This window comes from Dermacentor variabilis, chromosome 1 (assembly GCF_050947875.1).
Source record: "Dermacentor variabilis isolate Ectoservices chromosome 1, ASM5094787v1, whole genome shotgun sequence".
In the NCBI taxonomy this organism is placed as follows: domain Eukaryota; kingdom Metazoa; phylum Arthropoda; class Arachnida; order Ixodida; family Ixodidae; genus Dermacentor; species Dermacentor variabilis.
The window spans coordinates 259,585,184-259,609,837 of NC_134568.1; the positions used below are offsets into that span (position 1 = coordinate 259,585,184).

Genomic DNA, 24,654 nt, shown 5'->3' on the forward strand with positions numbered 1-24,654 from the left:
CGCTTTATTGCCTTAAAGACTCCCAATATGGGGGTATTACATAAGCGGTGGGTACAGGTATAACTAATCGCACATACACACAGACAAAGTTTTGGTTAAATATGGCAGTTATACAATCAGGAAATGTGGATGGAGAGGTGGTTGCAGTGACGTCGTGTGGAAGGCCGCCTTAAGTCTACGGCTGAGCTAGGAAAGAATGATGCAGAAAACATTGTAGTGTGAGCACGTCGACGGGCAACTTGCAGGGGATGACCAATGCGGAGTGAAATGCGTGTCGGAGTGCTCATGTAGGGCGGAATACCGAAGTGAACTGAAAAAAAAAAAATTTGTGGAACAAACACATGCTGGCGATTCGGCGACTACAGGCAAGATTTGTTAGACCGGATTTCGCTTTTAAAGGTAATACGCTGGTATTGTATGAATAGCACAAATGAATGAATCTAGCGGCCCGATTCCGTAGTGATTCTAGTGAAGTTATCAGATAGATTTGGTTAGAGCTGCAGATAGGGGACGCATATTCCAGTTTTCTTCGCACCAGGGACGTGTATGCAAGAAGTTTTACATTTGGTGGTGCGTAGCGCAAGTGCCGTATTATTATTATTATTATTATTATTATTATTATTATTATTATTATTATTATTATTATTATTATTATTATCACGTGAATTCAAGGAGATGTTTGTTCACTCAATTGGAAAACACGACCAATCTTGAACCAACCGAGCTGTACTGAGCGGAAGTGACGGTTGTGATTAAGTGCACGGCTGGTCGTAACCAGTGCAGTGGAACGCACACTCGTTCCCCGCATTGTGCGAGAAGCCAGTGTAGAAAGATGTTTTAAGTTGTTTTTGATTGTTTTATATTATATTTATTTTTTATATTTTTTGCATTCTGTATACTTCTAGGTAACAACAACGAAGCGCATTCCTTCCTGTCTCGAGGTGGACAAGTGATTGTGCGCATGCGCGGTCTACCTTATGACTGCACCGCTAAACAAGTGGTAAGACGACAGTATTGTGTTTTCTATCAGGTTTTGATTCGTGAACTCACCACTTTTTCTGTCGAAAAGTTTCAACGTGTTAGTCTAGGTGTGCACATTCATGGTCGCAGAACGAAGGACACTTCCTACGGAAACTTTACGAGCGCGTCAGAACAGGGACAATAGGAAGAGGACACACACACACAGCTGTGTGTGTCCCATTTCTGTTGTCACTGTTCTGACGTGCTACCGGTTAGTTTTTTTTTTTTTGTATTCGGAAATTTGAGAACCGAGGTCAGCACCGTCGAGCGATTCGCCCTTAATGCAGACTCGGAAGTTTCCCCTAGATGCCGTCAGCTTTGGCCGCTAGGCTTTAGAACCTTCCAAATTATCCAAATTACCTGTCAATTTAGTGTCTGCGTGCGTTTACAAACATTCGACTGGTCACTGCGAGAGACCACATACTTGTTATCGACGTGGCCCAACCACGTGGAACGTTTTATCACGTGTCGATCTGTGGCGCGTCACATGTTTCGGCATCGCAGCAGTGCTCGTAAATCTCTTCTCGATCAACCAACTTTCTAATGCTATACCTTAGCGCAGTAGGCAGTTACAACGATCACAACCACCACCACCATATCCTACTACTTTTCACTGCCAGTTCATCGAGCTGCTTTTTCGGACACGAACTCGTGGATGCCGGAGTTGTTACGCCGACTTGAAGCGCGAAAAAAAAAATATGCCGTGTGGTTGTCACGCTGCATCGCAAATGTCGCGACAGGCGACTTCCAAGTCCAGAAGGCACCTGTAAACAGGTTCTTGCAGCATAAGGCCCGAGAGATGAGGCGTGCTCAAAGGAGGCGCCATTGAGCGCGAGGTTTGCCCATCGTAAGCGGCATTGCAGGTGGAGTTCTTCGCGTCGTCGGGAGACGGCAGCGAGGGCTCGGAACCGCACACAAGCTGCCCGGTGATGGACGACGAGGACGGCGTGCTGTTCGTGCGCAAGCCCGACGGACGGGCCACGGGCGACGCGTTCGTGCTCTTCGACTCGGAGGAAGTGGCGAGCCGCGCGCTCCACAAGCACCGTCAGCTCATCGGCTCGCGATACATCGAGCTCTTCCGAAGCACCACGGCCGAGGTGCAGCAGGTGAGCGCTGGCGCCAGCATCGCCCGAAGCGCACGCGGCCAAGCGTTGTAGCGCACCGGCGCAATACGGTCAACCCGTCGCGAGCGCTAATGCACACAGGGCCCAAGTCCAGAAAGATTTTTCTTCGTTCGTAAGTTCGTGCGACTGGCCGGCCGCCTTTGCTAATGATGTGTCCAACGTCACGATCTGCTGGAATCTGCTCTTGCGAACAATTCAAGCGAAATAACTTTGTGTGTGTACGTTTGCGTGTGTGTGTACCTGCCTGCCTGCCTTCGGAACAAGCTGGGCGTTTACCGTACACGTACCCGACGAAAACAGCTCGAGTCGTCTATCGGGAGGAAGTTTTCCTGTCGTGCTGACGTAAACGCTTACCGTTCGGGCTGAGCGAGGGAGTGAGGTCGGGCTGGGTCAGCCCACCTGCAAGGGCATACATTGGCTCAGCCTGACTCGCTTGGCAAGGTTCATGTAAACGCTGTGGGATAGGATCAGATCAGTGGTTCTCAGCCACCAGTGAAGAACTATATGTTCTGTTGGCACGCTCGGCTCTATCGCCTCGACACAGACCGACTTATGACTCGTCGCGTTCGGGTCTTGGATGCTCGACGAAAATAAATCTACGGAATCTACAAGAGAGCCTCGCGGGCTAGGCATTCGGCCAGACATAGAGGGGGGCCGAGGGGGTCACTTTGCACGTGGGATTGCGACATGCGTAATGCGCCCAATACGCCTCTCAATTCATGCTGCGCAGCCATGTACTGTACATTCGCATTTTTCGAGGTTTCTGCTTTCCGGAAACGTTTGCCGGCACCGTTGAAGTCCAAAGTAAATGTGCAGCGACTCTGAGATCCAAACCGACAAAAATTTGTGAGGCCTGGCTGTCTCATGCGTAACTGCAACCCTGACACATTATATCATTGGATTAGCACGGCACGTTTCTTCATTTACGACAGTTCGCGCTCAAACGCGCCTTGAGACCTCAGAACCGTGTTCCTCGATTTGGACGGTATGCACGATTCCGTATGCAAGCTTTCCCACACATCTTACTTGTCCTATCCAAGATTGCCGCCTTGCAATTAATGGCACTGTTGAGACATACATTATTAACTACAGCGTGACAGAAAGACAACTGACAAGAACGAGGTGAGCTCTTGGCTCTTGTCTTTGTGAGCGGCTCCTTGTCCGTTGTCTTTCTGTAACGCTCCAGTTAATAATGTTTTAGTTTTAGTTCGTATGTTGAAATTGAAACAAGCATTTCGAAACCTTAGATGGTGCGGGAAATGGAAGGCGGCAGGAATCGAATGTCATCGATCCGCATGTAATTCACACCTTAATTATGATTCTAGCCTGAAGTGTACAGAGGCGCAATTTTGTGGGCTTTGCATATCCTCTCAGATGGCAGTGATATAAAACTTCGACACTGTTCTTACCAAGCTGATCCAAATCCCCAACGTTGATCCAGGCTGATCTACCTACGTACGCTGATGTACCAATGTCATCAAATTCCTGACGTGTGAGTAAACTGAAATGAACCGCTCTCTATGTCAGCAAACCCCTGATGTGCGAGTAAGCTGAAATGCACCCTGTCTCTCCCCACCCTTCCTATCGTAAACCCGCCTTAAAAAAAAAGTGCACTTGTATTATATGGTGCGGGAACAGAACAGGCGGGAATGTCTTCGGCAGAAAGCCCGTGCCGTAATTTTGCCCGAAGTAGCGATTTTATTGTGACGAGCTCAGGGCGTTTATAGTTATGCTCGGCAGTGCCCATAATCGCTTCGAGGTCCCGAGGCGCAGGGAAAAACACTCGCACCTACATAAAGCTCTTCGATCGATGGCCTCTCCAAAACACTATAGCGGATCTTTATACACTCACGGAGAACCACAATTCGTAGGAATTTATGAGGGCGAAGATGTACAGAAGCGATTCATGCTGCACGCAGACACTTTTTATTTTTTTCGACCATTACGCCTGACATCGGAAGAAGCTGAATGCCATTACAAAAAAAAAAAAGAATGATAAAAGAGAGAGAATGTGTTTCGCCCGATTTACAGACGCTGGTTTTGCCAGATCCACGCAGTTATTCGTTGCCAAAATGACAAAAGGCCACTGGGCTGAACAGTTCAGGCTGTCGCTTCCACACGCTGTCGGACGCTCTCAATGCGGCGTAACTTGAGGCCGGCTTTATTTTATAGCAGCAACTAATAACTTTAGTATGCGTATTCATCACGAAACTCTACCTGGCAGATCCTCATCGGGCGGCAAATCAGTGCTCCTTGTTTGTGAGATGTCATATCTTCTAATCCTTAAGGGATCTCCGCAACACTTTATTGAACTTAGTGAATGAACTGCCCGAAACGCTATGTAATCTTCTCGTGAACACCTGGCTGGGGCACATGTTACTCGCCTACGTGTCGCAGTGAACGTACAGTGGCGTTCTAAAGACCTCTTATACTTTCGTGTTCCTTTATTTCTCCAGCCATCCTTCATTTAGCCTCATGAATTTATGGGAACAGACGATGGCTACTGATCGAATGAGCCACATTCCTGATGTGGCAGCGAACTACAGTGCTAAGCCGCTTGATGCAAGAGCATCGAAATACGCCGACTCCTTCTTTTCGCCGCCCACATTTCCATGAATGATCACATGACACTGTCTTCTCTGCACTGACTGCGCTGGAAGAAAATTATTGAGGGAGATCCCGTCATCTACGGCAATTCATATCGACCCTGCGCTCCGCTTTGCTCTGTTTCTAGACTGCCACACGAAAAAATAAAAAAAAAAGTTAATAAGAAGAAATCAATCGTTTAACATTATTTTCTTCTCGCAAACGATATTCCCAACCGCAATGCAGTTGCGTCTTCCACACACGCAGGTCATGTGCGCAGGGTGCTCTATGCGCATCCCATTCTCGAATACCTCAAGTACACCTTTATTTCCATAGCCGGGACCCAAACTAGTACCACACACGCACACACACGCGCACACACACGCACACACGCGCACACACATACACACAGCACCAAGGACAACATAGGGGAAAGTACTTTTACTTACTAAATGAATTAAAGAAATGATAAATAAATCAAATTGTTAGAGAATTGCACGCGTAATCCGAACACGTGGGATCGCTCCCCACCTACGGCAAGTTGTTTTTTCATCCTCTAATTTCCATTAAGTTATAATTTCTTTAATTCATTTAGTAAATACAAGTAATTTTCCCTGTGTTATCCTTGGTGTCAACGTTTGTTGGCTTCTTATGGTATGCTTAATAAAAATCGGGCCCCTAGGTTAACCCCCTTTCTTCTTGTTTATATATATATATGTGGATTTGCGTCACGAACTGCTTGAAGAAAACTGAACTGGAACTTAAATGTGTTTAGTAACGCATCTAGTCCTATGACTTTTGTTAACCAAGCACGCCTTTGATACTTCTGGGCTTCAGTGCTGCATGTGCTCTAGAAGGAGTAATTAAAAAAGTTAATTAGTGGATCATTTCAATTGGCTACCTAGACATTCTGATTTGTCGTGCGTGCTATGTCCGCGTCTTCAGGTAATCAACTTGAACAGGAAGAATTGCGCTGTCTGCTACGTGATATTAAATATTTCTTAATTTGTTCAAACCAATTGAAACAAAAAGAGGGTGGTATATACATACACCAGCGTATTTCTGCGGCGACTGTGTCAGATTGTTAAAGTAAGGGATTTGAGACGGAATTATAATTTGATGGACCAAGCTGCATACGGATGTCGCTATTTCCACGGTAACTCCTCAGAACAATTATTCATTGACAGACTTCCACTAAATAAGTTTCAAAATTAATCGGGCATGCTGTAATTGCAAAACTGAAGTCAGACAGTACTCAGTACGAGCTTCCTCGTGAGCACGACAGTAAAACGACAGTATCTCGCATGCACAACAGCACACCCTCCCCCACCTTCTCCTTATGCTAACCGCTTCACAATGGTCTTACCATGCTGTAGAAGTGCTATTACTCGTCTTTACCTTCGGGTTAGCTGTGTCCGCAGTACACTATATGACTGAGCATGCGGAGTAACATTACAATATAGAATACTCACTCGTAGCCTATTCTAAGCTGTATTTGATAAAGTACCTTTCCACAATGCCACAATAGCCTCTCTTAGTGCAAGAGGAGGCTTTATAAGCTAGAAAATGCGCGAAAATGAAAGTCGCTGGTGGCGACGCCGCCGTCAAGTTCCCGCATCACCTCGCCGTGACTTCATAGATTTTGACGTCTGCTCGAGCCAAGTTAATTTGTTTTCAGGAGATGTGGACTATACAGTGAATCCTACACGAGAGCCAAACATTAAACTTCGCAATATTGAATAACATTTACTTTACCTCAAGGGTCCAAATGAAAGAAGATGCTTTGAAATCTGTGACGTCACATTGACGCACCGGCTTTGGTTTCACCGCGAAATTCAAAGAATGGGAACTTTGACTTCTATTTTCTCTGCTAATAATCAACTATAATAAATTAAATTCTGGGATTTTACGTGGCATAACCAGCACAGCCGCGTTGGAGGACTCCGGATTAATTTTGATCGCCTGGAATTCTTTAATGTTCAGCTAAATCCAAGTCCATGAGCGTTCTTGCATTCTGCCTCCATCGAATTGCGGCAGCTGTGGCCGGGATCGAACCCGCGACCTCGGCAGCGCAACCCCATAGCGACCGGACTACCGTGGCGGGTTAACCAGCATGTTACCACGATATATATAGAAAATGAAGATTTGAAAGCATACTTTATGAACCTAAACTAATTCAGTGTCTCTCTTTAGCGTCCCTTTAAAGACCTAGATATGACCGAACGCGTGACGGGCCTCGTTTCCATTAGCCGATGTATGCACGAATGACCGACCAGGATGCGTTATTCCGGAGTTCAATTCTTTTTCTCCTATCTTCAGAGGTTGAAATACCAAAGTCATTCCTTCGTAAGTGCTGTTTCCCATTTGACCCCACACAAGAAATATTTGGGCAGACAATCGCGAATTACCAACCCACCTTCCTTTACCAAGAGTATTCATGAAACGGGTCTTACTCCAGAAGTATGCTCAATAGCAGACGCCAAACGTGATGTCGGGTGTATTGTTATCGAAAGCGGCTGGCCGATGGCAAACAGCACTTACGGACCAAAAGCTTCGAGGATTCGGCCACTTCTTATTATGCAGCTTTGAAAAGACGGATATATTGCGGTTACTCTAGAACCTTTATGATGTTTTGCGCGCTTGGATACTTCTAGCTAACCTTTCTTCTAAATCGTTTGTGCTGCTTGTCGTGCCGTATATAGTCTATTCTATGCACCTTTCTTTCTAATGGGTGAAAATATAAAATGCTCTTCCGTCTTTGTTGTGACAGAGCCGAAAACCCCGTCTAGACTTGCTCGTGCAGCTTTTCTTTGTTTCGTTCCCCCCTAATAAATCTTTTTTCTGAGCCAGCTTTCCTTTGTACAAGGATCGAGCTGTGAAGACGCACAACCAGTTGTAATATAGGCGTCGCTGTTTTAAAGCGACAAGGATAGAGTCTCTTTGGTCGATGACCTTTTACAGAAGTTATCAGGCCTACGACCGCACAGACGGAGGAAATGTCGGCAAGGTCTAAAATGCTACAAATGAGGTTGGTGTGTGACAGCTATCCGGTTTCTTTTTTATTTAGCTTTTCTCGTATTGTGTGGTGTGCTTTCGCCATTGGGGCATATCGTTTTAACTAGAAAGCATGTCAGCATTAACCCGAATGTATTGAATTCAAGGCATCCGTACGAGACCATGCTCGGAGATTCCGTACCAAAGTTACGGAAATCAGGAAAGCTCCCAGTGGCCACTCCCTAAAGATTCTAGACAGTTATGGTTACCATAACATGCTTTGCCAGCCGAATAAGTCTCACTACCTCGTGCAAGTACTCAGAAATAGTTGTGAACAGGATGCTTAAGATAACAGCAATATATGACTTCTGCCACGTGCACCGTAACGCACACCTGGGGCCGCATTCACATCTTTTCGTTCGTAAGTGCTGTTTTTCTTCCTTTTATTTATTTATTGGCCGGCCACCTTCGCTAATATACTATGTGCAACAACACGACTGGCTGGCATTTCCTCTCACGAACAGTTCTAGCGTATCTTTTTGTTGTTGTTGTTAATACGGGCCTTGAACTACTTCGCGGCAGAACAGGTTGTTTTCGCCATCGATAGTATACATATCAACATAAGGTACTTTCTCTCGGAGACATACTTAAATGTGACGCAGACCGTCACGGTCACCGCGGTCGCACCTCACTGACGCCAAACAGGAACCGCGCGCGTTGCCGCCGCAAGCGGAAAGAATTCCACCACCCCTTGCGTCGATCGCAGGGAGTGGCTTGCAAAAGCGAGCATCGTTCGGCCACTGCTTCGCTCGTCGTGAGTCCCTACGAACATTTACTCGCAGCAGCAGCAGCGACGTGTACTCTATAAATAGCGTCTTTTGACAGTGAGAGAGCTAGTGATGCATGGGTTCCGAAATGTACCCTCCTAAGCGTTTCACCCTCTGGGGTGTACATTTGTCCTACAACGATAATCATCTCGTCGATAGTCAACGATAGCCTTGCTTGCGATTCCTCTCTTGAAAATTCGGCGCTTGCTACCTTCCTGTCGAGAATGCTGCGTCACGCTGATAGCGCGCAAGTCGTTCGTTACTGGAAAGTACCGGGCTCGCAGCGTTAAAGAAAGGAAACGCTTCAAGACAGATGACGTTTATTATTGTGTGGCAGAAGGGGCACTCCAAAGGGTGTAAACTTTTCTTAGAGTGTAGGCAAAGTTACACCCTTTGGATTGCCCCTTCTGCCGCACAAAAATCGTCATCTGCCTTGATGCGTTTCCTTTCTTGAAAACGCCGCATGCCGTTCGTGACTGGGAAGTACCGGGCTCGCAGCGTTAAAGAAAGGAAATGCGGACAAGACAGATGACGCTTATCGTTGTGTGGCAAGATACGACTCAAAGGGTGTAAATTTAGCCTGCACACTCGTAAGCAAAATTACACCCTTTCGCCACACAACAATAATCGTCATCTGCCTTGTCCGCATTTCCTTTCTTTAACGCGGCGAGCCTCGTACTTTCAAGTCACGTTATGACAGAGCATTCTCGACAGTAAAGTAGCGAGCGCAGCTCTTCAAGAGAGAGAGAGAGAGAGCAAAGAGAGGAAATGCAGGGAGATCAACCAGACGAGCGTCCCGTTTGCTACCCTGCAATGGGGGGAAAGGGGGAATAGAAAGAAGAAAAGTGGAAACGCAAGCATGCCAGATGACGATTATTGTTGTGTGGCAAGATACGACCCAAAAGTGTGTAATTTTGCTTACGAGTGTAGGTGTAGTGACAGTTGTGTAGTGCGCATGACATTGATTTAGTGATGCATACATAGCGTTGCTGCGTATATTCTCCCCATGCAAAGTAACGATACCTATTAGTGCCGTCCCTATGCACCGCACGTCTATCATGCGAGCCATCATGCGACATCTTTGTACACGCTTTGCCGCAGCAGCATGGGTAGAGACAGCACGTTTGCCTGCTGTCCTGGTGGTTTTAGACGGAAGCAGTAGCTGCATTGTCTCCGGTTCTTGTGTGTATCCTTTTCAATCGGCGGCAAGGATTGCCGAAAGGACTCCGCCACGGGCGTAAGTCGGGGTTTAGTGCGAGGGAGCTGCTGTGCCGGCAGCGGGTGGCGTTCGGTCGCAAGCGTTGCGGCGCCCACGGTGACAGTGCTCGCGAGCTCGAGCGCAGGTGATGGAACACCGAAAGGAGCCAGGGCGCCGAGTGCGCGCGCAGGCGCGCCCACGCGTTCGAGCAAATAACAAGCAAAAGGAGACGCGGTGGGGAGGGCCCTTCGTTTTGATGTCTTGGTCACGCGCAACGTCTGGCGTTCCAGCCCGCGCTGCTCGCGCCGCCGGGGGCTGCCGTTCTTTTCACTGTTTCGAGCACCGAGACGGTCGGTACACGTCGGCGCTAGCAGGTCAAGTGCTGGGCCTCCCAAAGGCGGCGCGACCGACCCCCGGAGAAGCCGTTCGTTGCTGCAACCGAGAAACGTGAGTGTGGTTGGCGGGCGCTTTACGCGCCACCAGCGGGAAGCCACCTGTTGCCACATCGGCCCAGCCGCCACGCGTTCTTAGATAGGGCGCCGTGCTTGGACCGCGACGTGGCACTTCGCGATGGATGCTCTCGCGGGCCCATCGCGGCCGTGACAGCCGGCCCCGTTGCATACGCTGTGCTCGGGGTGACGAACAGGCGGTCATGTTGAGATGACCGATCTGGTTGAGAGGAACTATCGCTGCCTGAAACGCGAGCTTCACTTATCTATGATTTTTTTAAACAGAAAAAAAAGAAGCCTGGTAGACGCCTCCTTCTTTTTCGTTTTCCTGCGGTTTCATTTCTTTCTTTCTTTCTATTTTAGATGAGACACTGTTAGCATTGCAGGCGCGGTTCAATCCGCCCATTTTCAGTGAGGCATTCGTACCAGTCAGGCAGCCAGTGCGAGGTCAAGCACAGCGACACCAGAGGTGCGCGCAGCAAGACTGCAAAAGAAAAATACACGCGAAACGCAGGCCTGCAGGAGTGATCGGTGTCCTAGCGCACCCGTTGTCGCCGCCGCCGATGGCGGCCAGCAAAACACGGCGCACCGCGGTCGGTGATACGCGCGCGGACAGCGCCGTGAGTCCGCTGTGCAAGCGGTCCGCGTGCTTCGGCGGCATTGTCTTGAGGAGCGGCGCAGCTGGCGCGGTCGTCAGTTTTGCAGGCGCCTGCTGCGTGCCTTTGTTCGGCATCGGCAGTCGCTTCGTGGAAGCGGGCTCCCCTCGAGGCTGCGTCGTTCGTGCGTACACCCATGCCGCCTGCGTGGTAGCGCCCGGACCCCGGCTGCCGCTTCACCCGCTGCTGCATCGTGAGTAAAAACGCGCGTCGCGACCGCGCTCGACCTGCCGCCGACGAGCACGGCGCAGCCGCGAAGGTCACAGCTGTCGGGACCCCTCGCGCGCACGGCCACGTTGCAGCACCAGCGCGACGGCGGCCAGCAGGTGCGGCCCTCGCGTTACTGTGGCCAGCGCTTCTCGGCTTCGAGCGCCACGCGTCGCCTACGCGCCCCTCGGGCAGCCCGTAGTCACCGGTGCGACAGTGGGCACCCGGCGATCTCGTGATGCGCCACCAAAGCGATCTCGAGAGAGAGACCGTACACGTAGACTCCGCGGCGTACCGACGTGCAGCTGGCTTACCTCTTATTTAGTTCACGCGGTACGCGAGCTTGCCCTGGGCACACCAGTGTCGCAGGCTTGCCGGCGCCTGTGCGCATGCGTGCGACGCCACGGTGATTACGAGCGAGCGTTTCTTTGGCGAAAATGAGGGTCGTCGTAGCGCGATCTTCACCGGGTCGTTTGTGCTCGGTTTAGAGCTCATGCACTGCGGCGGCCACGGGAGCGAAACGAAATTTGCCAAGTACGTTTCTTAGCCCCCGGCTTTCGCAGTCGTTGACGATTTCTGCAACAATGCGAGAGGTCGCGCTAGTGTTCATTCGGCCTTACAGGCACGCGCAATAATTTTCTGCATTCCCGTCAAATTCAGTCATGCAGTAATCGTTACTTCACAAGTAGAAGTCGTACTTGAAACGATAATTGAAGAACGAAAATATACTGCGTTTGGTGATGCACCTTCAAGCAGCCCTGTTAGCTGGACGACGCGATTCACGAAATCCGCCCAGCCGGTCGCCCAGCTGCAGATGCGGCGACAGGAAAAACATAATACAATGAGAAGCGAAAGCTCTTCTATACGAGGCTGGCGCTGTACGCGACAAGAAGGGCTTAACATTTGCGTCGTGCACTTTATTTATTTGTTTATACTATTGTGACAACTATAAGTTTTTTTAAGCACGCCTATATTTTGGCGACTCGTTTGACTCCTGGTCAGTCCACTCCGTTTTGTTAATATTGTAGCCAGTGTATATAGTGCGGGCGAAGAAACTTTGAGCTGTCGAGTGGCGCATTATAAAAGCGGTCACCTTTATAAAGCGGCCCCATATTCAGATTTATAGGTGTCCTACACTTTGTTCCGTGTAATGATATGCCTTCAATAATGGTAATTTGACGTACATGCTGCTGATATGAGGCCTGAACTTTACGTGAATTGGAGTGGAATTCACAGAAGGCAAGAAATACGTAACTGCGGCACCAGTTATGTTAAGCACGTATAACGTGACGCCTGTCGCTGTAGCTATGGGTTTGAATTTTAATCACCTTGAGACTCGACGAAAAATAACCGTAACATCAAAACCTGCGCGAATATTTCCTTTATTTTCGGTAAAAAAGAGCCGCTTACCTGTGAAATTGCACCGTTATAATAGTCATTGTATTGAGCATCAAAGCAGTGCAAAACTAGCGGTACAATTCAGCCTAATAAAGTAAAAAAATGCATATTTCATGTCATTTCATTGGCAGAACGCAATTTATGTTCTCAGAAGGCGACGCGCAGAAATACTAAACAAAGCAAAAAAATTGGTAGAATACACGGAGAAAACGAGAACAGAGGTATGCGAATGCAGACTGGATAGCGTCATCCTGTGTGTCTGCATTCTCAGTCTTGCGCTCTCGTTTTTCTTCTTCTTATTTTTTTTTTAATCACGCAAAGATGAGACGTATGTTGTTGTTTACTTCTGCGCGCTGCGCAGCTGTAGTGTACACTTGCCTCTTCGCAGCCGCGCATTATTGTGCATATACAGTAAGAGAGAAGCGTGTGCCAGGTACTCTGCGCAGCCGCGCACTTGTAAAATAGCATATTATTATCTCTGGCGTGTCACTATCCACGGTTACTGGAAACATGCGGGCATATAAGAAATATGCGGGTGAGCAAGAGCAGATTATTTATCCGGTGCGTGCGTTTTTAGAAAACGACTTGTGGTCGGCTAGGTCTTATCAACGTGGCCTTGTGTAGCCCTTGAAGAAGACAAGTCCTCCGACTGAAACGTTGGAGCCGGACTGGGGATCCACCCCTGCTCGCTTTTGTAATGCTTCTAGTGTGGAATACTGTGAAAGGATTTGGGTATCTTGCGGATGGGGGGGAGGGCTCTAAGAAGCGCCCCCCCCCCAAAGGGAAGGCGGCTGCTTGGGACATCGGAGAAATGTCCCGTCCCCGTCCTCTCCCCAAATAAACCCAAAATGTGGTCTTCATTATCTGTGGCACTTTTGTGCTTCTTAAGGACGACTGGCTTATGCGACCATCTGTGACTATTAATGCAATTTCTGTAAGGCCACACACGTCAGCGAACTCACTGCAATTTCCTTCTTTCTTTCCCTCTCTCTCCCTGTTATCTTTGTTTCCCCTTTCCCTTTCCCCCGGTGTAGGGTAGCCAACCGGACGTGATTCTGGTTAACCTCCCTGCCTTCTTCTTATCTCTTTCCCTCCTCCTGTGTGTTTCGAAAAGCATGGGACTTGAAGCCATTCGTGTTCCCCCACTCTCCCTGCACAAAGAGAACTGGAGAACACTGGCCGTCCAGGAGCAGGCACAGGCCAATGGTTGCGCCGTATGTATGCCGGGATTAGGCAGCCGTGCGTTTGTTTATCGTCCGCTGTTCTTTTACTCTCACTCAAGAAGCCCCCTCCCCACACAGGCACGCACACGCACAAAATATTCTACTTTCTTTTCCACTACACCGTTGAGAGATTTATACAGAGATCCCCAGCATCCAAAGAGAACGGCCGCTTGCTCCGCCACGATTTCCACGCTATAGTTCGAGAGGCTTTTTTTTACCTCCTCGTATATTTTCCTATAGAACATCTCCGAATTTGTCGCAACGCGCACAGTATACGTCTGCGTGTATAGTGTATATGCCTGACTGTATAGTAGTTGTTGTAGTGCGTACTGGAGTGACGAGCGGCGGGCACACTGTCGATGCACCGCGCAGGTTCTGAACCGCACCATGGACCCGCGGACGTACGACACGGCGCAGCCGCTGATCGCGTCGCTGCCCCAGGTGCCGCTGCTGCCGCAGCAGATGCTGCCGTCGCGCTCGTCGCGCAAGGACTGCATCCGGCTGCGCGGGCTGCCGTACGAGGCGCAGGTCGAGACCATACTCGAGTTCCTGGGAGAGCACTCGCAGGCCATCGTCTACCAGGGCGTGCACATGGTCTACAACGCACAGGTGGGCTATCGGAGCATGCCCTCCTCTTGCCATGCTGGCGTTGGGACAAAGCGGCGGCCGGTATAAAATAGGCTATGCCGCACGCACGGCTTAAACGTAGCACTCCTTTCTCCTGCTGCGTTATCGCTTTTTTGTCTTTCTAACAATGAGCCAACGGACATATTGGCAGTGCTTTTTTGTCCGTTAGAACCTTCTGTCAGTGAACGGTGACAGTCGCCAGAGCGATTGGCTGACTGTCGTTTTGACGAACGGTTCTTACATATAGTACAAGTCATTTTGTAAATCCGGGTCCATACCTTCATGCATGCATGGGTGCTAAATATGCTGTCTACAATTTTTTATAGCTCAGTCAATCATGGGTGTATCGTAAGCGGTGATCATCTGCTTGAAACAACATACTGTCCTTGTACATTATAAACATCGATCAACACGCTTGTCCGCTGTAATTAAAAATATGAAAAAAAAAATGACGCGAATGACGCTCGAGGTGACCGGAAGCCGCATGGTAAATACTTGGTAGTGGAAACGCCTCATAAAAAGTTGCGATTAACTTTTGCCACTATCCATCATCTGCGGGGAGTACAATTGAGCTTACTGCGCTCTGCAAGGTTACTGCACTACTTTCCACCACTCTCGAATTTTTTCTTGCGTAGAATAAATAAATCAATCAGATTTGGCACTAAATACAGGGAACGGTCATGTTTTGTCACTTTCTTATTCGAAAACGTTTTCTTTCCCTGAAAACAAACGTCAATTTGTTTCTGCACCCAAATGTTCTAGCCATTGGAGTACGTCTGCGTTCTGGTCATTCAGACTCCTGGTCATTCTCTGGTCATTCAGACTCCTGCACTTACATGTGTTTTACCCGCGGTCGACCAATGGGAATAGTGCGGCCGCGGCCGAAGTAGAGGCGCCACACGCCGCGAAGACGTCATGGCCGCGTCACGGTGACGCCTCCCTAACAGGGGAAGGCTAACCGTTCTGCAGGCGTTCACAACAAAGTTTCTTCACTCACTCACTCACCCGTCATATGCGTAACGACAGTAAGAATCTGCTCGTGCTGTGTGTTCTTTTCTTTTTTTTTTTGCGATCTTCCCGTGCAATGGGGCATAAATTGTAATAAAAACGACAGCTACCTTGCGCGTGCACTGCAAATTGTTTACGCGACCAAGACATGCACTTATCGAGAATTGGCGTCTGGTTCGTACCTCAGTTTGGGCAGTCACCATTATACGCCTAAAGACTTAGCCTGCAGCTAGGCACGTGCCGTGATTGTATAACAGTATGGTATTGCAATAACAATGCGAAAAGAAAAAAAAGCAATGTCACCTGTGCATGCGCAGTGCGCGCCAGCTATGGCGAGGATGATTTAGCTGAGTTTCGTGAGGGACCGTTCTTCCCCACGAAAGTCAGCGAATACTGTAGGCTTGTTTGTATTGGGTATTATACACATCCATGAACGTTCCGAACAGGTTTATTCGAACAGCGCGATGCACAACGTAAAATATTCAGTTTTCTTCAAAAAAATATCTTGCGCGCCAAGTTGAGTAAATACGTAAATGAGCCTCGGCTATCAACGAGCAAGATGCCTGAATTCAGCACATTTACTTCGAGTCACCTTGTTTCGAATTTAAGAATTCCACTCCGACAGATTTTTTTTTTCGGCGTTGCGGAAGTCGACGACTTGTACGCCTCTTCGCGCAGGCCGCGTAATACTGCACTGGCATGATATGGCGGATTCAGGGTTTGTCATTCCTGCGCAATGCCGGTCGGAGCGCCAACCTAATTCAGGGAACGGGAAAAGCTCGCCTCAAAAGAGGGATGCATACCGGCGTTGCTTTTGCAGCAGCCGCGCCTAATCGGCTGTGCATGAGCGCGTGTAGAGGGGCCTTTGCAGAGCCCTCGTGTGTTCACCTCCAGGGCCAGCCATCCGGCGAGGCCTTCATACAGATGGACTCGGAGGACTCGGCTTTCCTCGCGGCCCTCCAGCGCCACCACCGCTACATCATGGGCAAGAAGCCGCGCTACATCGAGGTTTTCCAGTGTTCCATCGACGACATGAATTTGGTGCTCACCGGGGGAATCCCAGTACAAAGGCCCTTGCTGTCTCCAGGTGAGCCCTCGGACGCGCCCCTCCCCGCGCATTCTGTGGGAGCACGCGCGCTTGCTAGACGACGGCGACTCCGAGGCCCGCGTGCACTTTGTGTCCAGCCCTCGGAACAGCCACTGCAGCCTCGCCGTACTGCTCCGTTTTCTTTTCGCGCCTGAACGACCGTCCGCGCTCAATTAGTTTTTTTGGCCCGCTGTCATAACTGGGCAGCGCGCATTCTCCGGCTACGTGTAGCGTACGAGCATACGAGGGAAAGGCGACTGCGTCACCTTGCTGGGGCAGTCTTTATATATATATATATATATATATATATATATATATATATATATATATATATATATATATATATATATATATATATATATATTTATATATATATATATATTCCATGCTTGAACAGATATTCGGCTCAAGGCCGATACGCTTGAGAGGGTTAATGTGAGGCGTCGTTCACAATACACGCCGCGTCGGCTTGGCTGCGGGAATATTTGCCATATAGCTTGCCTACGTAATACCGGTGTCACGCTGCCATTTTCGATCCCTATCGAGCCCGATCTGGATCGAAATTCTCGACCGCCATGGGCTTCCTCCCGCGGCTTGCGCGAAGGAGCCAATCGCGACCGAGAAATTCGATCTCGATCTGGCTCGATAGCGATCGAAAGCGTGCCAGTGGCACCCCTATAAATAAGAATTACGTGAAGTGTTACAAAAATATCATAATCGAGAAGAACGGGGGTTAACCGAGGGGCCCGATTTTTATGGACGTTCCCCATCCGCCGCCAAGTTTTGTGAGTGGTGGCGCTGGCTAATACTCCCAGGGTTCTAGTAATGAGCCATAAATAGCCAAGAAAGTGGATGGGAAAGCGGCGCCGCGGTAACTCAATTGGTTGAGCATCGCACACGTAATGCGGAGACGTGAGATCGTTCCCCACCTGCGGCAAGTTTTTTTCATCCGCTTTCATTTCCATTAATTTATCGTTTCTTTAATTTAATTAGTAAGTACAAGCATTTCTCCTATGCTTTCCTTGGTGTCATTGTTTGTTGGTTCAAATATCATGAAGCAATTCCGCGTTCTACTTTTTCTTGCGAGTTCTTTTTCTTGGAAGTCGCGAGCTCATGCATAGCTTAGCTGCTTAAAATCTACTCGTAGATTCTGCTCACGCGCGACTTGTCATTTTTCCTAGCGAAAAGCCAACTTGTCATAGCAGCAGTGTTTCACAGCAGGGATGCGTAAAGAATGACATGCATGGTCCGTAATGAAGCAGCGCGAATAGAGCCTTGTCGGTTGAAGGGTGCAGTCGAACATAAATATGAATGGACTGAAAATGAAATATATGCTTGCCTGTTCAATTAAAGCTACTATAATTCTAGTGCATCGTGTCGGGAATCCCTTGCCTATACTGATCCGCTGGGAGTCAACGAAGTGTCCGTGTTCTTTTGCGCGTTGTGTGTCACCGACAACGAATGAAGCGTAATAATGCGAGTGCGCTACCTTCAGTGCATTCTGCGTCGTGGTGACGTGTAGAACCGTTGTCAGAAGAGCCCATCTGCAGAACGTTCCAATAAGCGTCTGGCCGAATGTCACGGCGAGTCGCCGAAGTAGGTGTACTGACTCCCAAGCGCCTCTAAGCTGTATTGGGTACGACCAGCTCTCGTCTTCGCTTCCCTACGCCTTTGGAGCGTTGGGGACGCAGTGCAGAGGACCCGGTGCACGGCACGGACTGAGCTCTCTGGTTGACACTCCGAACGGGCTCTAAAACTGTTGGCGATGGGTGTACGTGTTTCGGGAACTGGTAGCACATGAACCCCTCACACTTCACACGGATCTGCCCTCGAGTGAACGGTTTCCCAGCACGTCGTCGCACGGCGCAGAATGCACCATGAGCCCGCGCGCGGTTTCATTTGTTGCCGGCTGCACAGCTGTGTATATGCACGCATGCATGCTTGTGGTGTGCGCGCGTCACCTTGATCTGCGACCGCTCTGGGGCGTGTGTGTGTGTGTGTGTGTGCAGCGGCGGCCGCGGCTGCGGGCGCGATGCTGCCGCCTGCGCCGTACGGCGCCTACCCGTACGTGCAGCCCCCGGCGCCCGTGCTGCCGGCGGCCACCATGACGACGCTGGCGCCGCGGGTGTCCACCTACTACCCGCCCATCTTCTACTGGTCCTACCCGAGTCCCCCGGTGTCCCCAACCACGTACTACCCCCACTCGGCAGGCCCCACCATGGTAATTTTGCGCGGCCTGCCGTATAGCTCCACGCCCCAGGACATTCTAACCTTCTTCCAGGGCTTTCCAGAGGTCAGGGCTTTTTCTTTCTTTTTCTCTTGGCTCAGCCGCGGGACACGGTGCCCCAGCACTCTTGAGCGCACGCTCCCCGCTGGTAGCGTCGGGGGGCTGTCCCCCCGTGTGCCTGGACGTGGCAGCGGCCCTGATCGTGTTGCGTGGCACCGTGCATTCAGTATAAAAGAAAAGTGCTGCGGCGGCGCTTTAGCATCGTGCCGGGCGGCGTGTCCCGTTGGCGTGAATGTGTGTGCATTGGTTTGTCGGAACGTGGGGGATGCTGGTGTGCGGGCTGTTTGTTCATTTTTTTTTTCTTTATATCTTCCTACTAATCTCGGCTGTATTAACGCTTCGTGTGTGGAATTGTGGCTGCTACCGACTGTTGGCTGGTGTATGTTGCTAATGCGGCCGCGGCCTGGAGGGGCACTCGCGCAGTGGCACGGGGTGTGTGGAAGAGCATGCGTACACGCGACCTTGGGTCTTTTTTCCCCATCTTCCTCTCTTCCTCTGCAAAGCGGCCCGCCAGTGGCGATGTGGTGCCGCCGGCACGATCTTGCGTCGTGCCTGTTCAACGCTAAGGATTCACAAGCAGACTTTGCTACCGCGTTTCTGCAACCTTAACATTATTTTCGCCGGCGATCGTCTATTCTTCACTTTTACTTTCGCGCTACTAGCGAATGTGTATAGTGTATGAAGCCTAAAATTTAACTCTGGGAGACTTCGTTCGTAACGCGGGTGTGCCTCGTAACAAGTCCTTCGCGTCCGAGGTTGTTGAGTGGGCCATCGAAACATCAGCAGCTCGGATTCGGTATACATTTCGTTACCGGCGTATCAATGTTGTCCGAGAAGGTGTCCTACCCGAAGGTCTCGATAACAGTGGCATAGCGGCCCTTAATTATTGCTAGACTGTGAGTGGGTAAAACCGTCGGTACGCCCTTAAAATGTCACGTTTGTAGTGCTCTTAGTGCTCGACAATTGCGTATATGGCTATAGTATACCTAGACGTAAACGTTCATACGTGCTGACATATCGAAACCTGCTGGAAGCTAACCAAGAAGTTCGAAACGAAAATTAAAGATTATGACGCCTTGAATCCACCATTGATAAATGTTCCTGGCTCGAGCACTTACTAGTGCAAGTAATATGTGTGTGCATATGTAGTATTGAAATGTACCGTGCATGTGCGTTGAAATAGCTTTGCATCCTGTCGGACCACCTCGCAGATTACTGGCAGGTTAGTGCTGAGCCGACACCAGTGGGGATGTTGTACATTTCACCGATGCTTATTTAAAGGCTACTCCTAGCCATAGTCTACAGGGCAGGGTATGCCATCGAATCAACGGAGTCCAGGTGGGGTGCGAAGGCGGAGTCCAGGAGGTGCGTTCCGCCTCGTGTCAGCTCGCCAAATATTCTCGGCTCATCTAACTATGACAATGGCTTAAATTCCAGTGTACAATTACGTAGAGTTATTAGTAATGATGGTCTTGAAATCAGTGGCATCAATAATGCAAGCGATGTAGGCGGGAAGGTAGTTCCAGTCCGTGCTTGTTGTGGAGTCATGGGAGTTGAAATGCAATTTAGTGTGGCAGCTGGACAGTCCAACTTTGAACACGTGGTCATTGCGGGACAAAATATGAGACGGTGGTGAAAAAGAGCCAAGTGGAACAGTATTCAAGTTAGGTTCCTTATAAAAGAAACAGAAGTGAGAAATTCTACGACGAAGTAAAATATCGGACATGTCAAGAGATGATTTCATTAAAGTAACATTGGCTCGGGGCTAACTTGATAAAATGAAACGTATAGAACAGTATTGAATTGTTTTGCAGCAAATTTTGAGAGAATTAACACGAGGATCCCAGATGGTGGACGCGTATTCAAGCGTGGAAGTCACTAACTTTGCATAAAATAAGAGCTTCCGGCTAGTTTACGTACTTAGTGAAAAAGAAAAAGATAGTCACTGCAGTGGAAACACACACATGGAGTTGTGCAACAATATTGACTCCCTTTACGTTTGAGATGTGCAGCCCAGGATAGTGTGCAATAATGCTTGATCAAAATTCATAAAGAGGGGATTTGCTAACTTTCTATCCTGCTATTTTTTTTTTTTTTTAGCGGTTACAACACGAGGCGAAATGGTTGCTCGTAAGGTCACAATCACTGTACATATAGCTGGACATTTTCGTCACTTGGAGGCTCGATGGCACACTAATTAAAGAATGGGATTAGATTATCTACTTTTATTTTCGGATTCCTGCTTTGTAGTGAACCGGCACCGAAAGTCAAGCAAAAGATCTGTACACAATCTGGCAGCATACTTTTTACGTGTCGCGCATGTGACGCAGCTGCGTCGTCTCAGCGATGTAGCTGCTTCGCTCATCTCGCGAAATGCTAAGGGCTCTGACCTTCTTAAAAATGCCCTGAGTTATACCCCTACGGCGCTATTCGAAAAAACAGGTCACTGTTTCTACTGCTAATACATTTGTCATTTGCATGATTGTAACAACATGCAGTAATAAGCGCCAATGTCTCTAGAGGTCACCACTCTATATTTAAAGAGCTAGTTACGTACTGTCATGGTGATTATCGTCCCATTCTAATGTTCACAGCTCCTGTCGATGACATCGCAAACTCACAAGGGTTACACGCGTCAAGAATGTCAAGGGACTTAACTGGAAGCTTGCAAACCTCAGTGTACTTGATGCACCCACAAGAACTTGGAGTACAGAACAGCCAATGAATAACCAATAGCAGTGAAGCCGCTCTGTAAGTGCTTTATTAGTGGGCGGAGAATGAGTGAATTCGCGCTCGCTGCGACAAGAGGACAAGGTATTGTGCCACCGTTCGCGTCCTCTTCGCGCTGCGGTCGGTCTTTAAAATACGACCAGGTTCTGTGTCAACAGCCGCGCGACAATCACCGCCGTTAACTCTTCGCTTCCATTCGTGGGAAGCATGTCGGGAGCTTCGCTGCATCGCGCAGAATGTTTAGGCCGTTATGTCTTCGAAGCCAATCAGAGACCCAACGCTGCGCTGTCGCACTGCGACGAACATCGACGGGCATATCGTTAAGCGCGGTACGTGGCATGCTACACCTTCTCAGAAAATTTGTCGACCTTGAATCAGTAGTTCGTGCTTGCTCACCGCCCGTATACGCTATGCACCAACTCTATCGACCCTTCGATAACGGTTTAGTTTGACGCAACCTGCAGCCCAGCGCCAAGATTTAGCTCTGTGCTATAGCGACGACGATGCAGACACCAGTTTCCCTGCCCTCGACTTGCATAGCACATAGTCGCTGCCAAAGCTGCGACCGCTCGCACGGAACAGGAGCGGTCTCGGCGGTGGCATCGCAGTGACCGCGGCACCTCTTTCCGCAGCTCACGGCCGACTGTATCCAGATCCAGCGCAACACGGACGGGCGTCCCAATGGCGAAGCCGTTGTGACGTTCCCCAGTCGCGCGGAGGCTGAGCGAGCCATACAGGAGAAGAACCGCCAGAACATCGGCAGCCGCTACATCGAGCTGTTCATGGCGTGATCACCTGCCCAGCGGCGGCGCCCAGCAATGCTCTCGGGTCTACGCGCCCCAAGGACTTGTCTCATCAGCGCCGAACTGCCACATTGTTTCTCGGTGGACGATACGTCCTTCTGTCCCGGTTTGGCTCGCCAGCGTCGTCGTTCGCCAGGACACGGCGACGAGTGGCGCGAGCCCCTTCTTGCGGTCCAGCCTGCGTGCTGAACTGTCATCTGTGTTGCCCTTCTCCCTCACCCACAGTTTTGTCTCTTCAGCTTATACCTCTACTACTGTTCCTTTTTGTTTCCTTAAGCGTACTCTTTCATTTTTGCAATCGCCGTGATGTTTCCATTTTGTTCTTATTCCGAGTGATAGCGCACAGCGCAAGGTCCGCTAAATAAGCCGGCGCGCGGACCCAAGTTGCCGCGAAGCGAGATCTCGTACTGTGCCTACTCTTTACTGAGATACCGCAAACAGCAAAATCACGCTGGTCTTCCCGTAGCGCGTCCAATGTCATTATTAACCAAACTTCAACAAGTTACTTTAAGTGTGTTTGTGGTAGTTTGCAAAGTCCCCGTGCACTATCAATTATATTTTTTTGCTGCGTCACCGTCAGACAGTGGCGCAGTGTTTACCTGTGAACGCCTTCCATATTGTGTGTGGAGACAAGCCTAACTTGGCCGCTGTACAACACGTGTGCATTCACAAAACGTGCCTTATGCAAGTGAACTTCTTTCTTCCTTGAGCCATTCTAGTGCCTATGTACAGCTGTACGAGCACAGACCGAACGGCTATTTTTTTTTTTGTCGCAAAGCAAACAAGATCCCAGCACGTCTTCGCTATCGTCGTCGTCTGTACGGAGGGCACCCTCGGAGGCCGCCATCTGCCTGCCCTCCAACTCATCATTTGGTCCGCGCTTGCGACGGCGCCCCATCGTCCCGTGATAAGCGGCATCCAGGATGGCTTCTCCGTGTGTTTTGTCTTGTCTGTCTGTCCGTCCGTCTTTGTCTGTTTCAGTGTCGTCGAACCATGCACGTCCGTCCAGCTACCGACCTTATTATTATGCATTTCCGAGCGCCGTGTCAGAGAGAGAGAGAGAGCGAAAGAAAGAAAGAAGAGCCGAAAGGGCAACAGTATTCGCGTTTTGCCCTGTGTGTGCCTGTTCTGTATGTGCGCGCCCATGCCTTCACGCGGTTTCTTAAAACCGCCTCGTTTGTTGTCGTCCACAAAGAAAAAAATGGCCGCGGACACAGTGCAAGACGTAAAAAAAAAAATGAAGCAACCATGCAAGCGGTGGCACCGAACGCCGTGGTTCCGTGTGACCCTACTGTTATTTATTTTACGAAACAGTGCAATTGTATAACTTCTCCGCCCGTCAGGCGATTGCGGCGCGAGTGGTCCCGTCTCGTGTGCGCGCGTCCGCCGCATTGGCGCTGTCAGCGCCGCCCGCTGCCTGTGGCGGATCGGCGCTTCCGAGGACGCCGGTGCTTTTTTGGGCAAAAAAAATGGCCCTCGGCGCGCCGCGACCCCGGCACTGCCAGCGCTCTTTGCAAAGCCCCGGTAGAGCTCTAGTTCGTAAAAACGGAAGCTAATGCTGCGTTTTCATTGTGCTCCCCCTCGCTCTTTTCTAGTTTATTACTTCCGCACTATCCTGCCACTCTGACCATGTCACCCCACACATTACTTTTCCTTGATAGCACCCAGTGCCGTTTTGCATTTTGTGTGTTGGTTGTCTTATTTGTGTTTATTTGCAGTGATAATCATACACCAAGCCTCTTTTATTTTTTTTTTGCCTTTTCCTTTTTAGCAGAGCATCTTAACGAATTGCTTTATCGCTCTTACATGTCTCGCCTTTGCAGTGTGCGTGCGCGTATGATATTTTTTTTTTCTTTTATGTATATACTACGCTTCGTCTGCACATTTCCCTTTGCCTTCGCTCCTCCCCGAACGATTTCACCAACTATAAGTGTAGTAAATGTGTACATATATATACACCACCACCTTTCAACGAAGCGACAATGACCGCGTACCCATCTTGGTTGGCCGGATTTTGTCTCAAAGTTGGAACCTTAGTCGATGTTCATGTCTCGCAAAACCAGTTATATGTCTTGTCCTTGAGTTCGTCCGTGTTCAGAAAAAAAACTCAATGAAAAAATTAAAAATGTTGAAAAAAAGCGAAAACGTTGAAAGAGCTTTTCGGCTTCTCTCAATAAAGAACGTAATTATAAAAATATGTTGTGTTGTCCATACTTTTGAAAAGCAGACAATTTGTGCCGCTGGCGATGGACTGTTGTCCATCTGGCGAGCGCACAGCTGTTCTATGCTGTATACAGGAACACTGCGAATGGAAGCCATCAGGCTTGAAAGCAGCGTCACGACCCCGTTCTTCGCTTCGTGCCGCGACGCCGGTTCAATTTCTGCGGTGATCGAACTGGCATTGCTGCTCTGTCGCGGCGCCCACATATG

At 49.4% G+C, this 24,654-nt stretch overlaps 1 protein-coding gene across 4 annotated transcripts in view; it reads left to right on the forward strand.

The window, feature by feature from the left end:
• The window catches only part of fus (epithelial splicing regulatory protein fusilli), a 132,993-nt gene extending 108,574 nt beyond the window's left edge, over positions 1-24,419 (forward strand). Inside the window, exons 8-13 of one of the 4 annotated variants that reach the window (XM_075673894.1) lie at positions 906-1,000; positions 1,884-2,126; positions 14,055-14,291; positions 16,212-16,404; positions 18,414-18,697; positions 22,054-24,419. In XM_075673894.1, the coding sequence (XP_075530009.1) occupies positions 906-1,000; positions 1,884-2,126; positions 14,055-14,291; positions 16,212-16,404; positions 18,414-18,697; positions 22,054-22,212 (1,211 nt within the window). In that variant the 3' untranslated portion in view covers positions 22,213-24,419. The remainder of the gene's footprint in view (positions 1-905; positions 1,001-1,883; positions 2,127-14,054; positions 14,292-16,211; positions 16,405-18,413; positions 18,698-22,053) is intronic. The other 3 variants (XM_075673901.1, XM_075673908.1, XM_075673913.1) reach the window with 3 other exon arrangements.
• Positions 24,420-24,654: the final 235 nt, after the last annotated feature.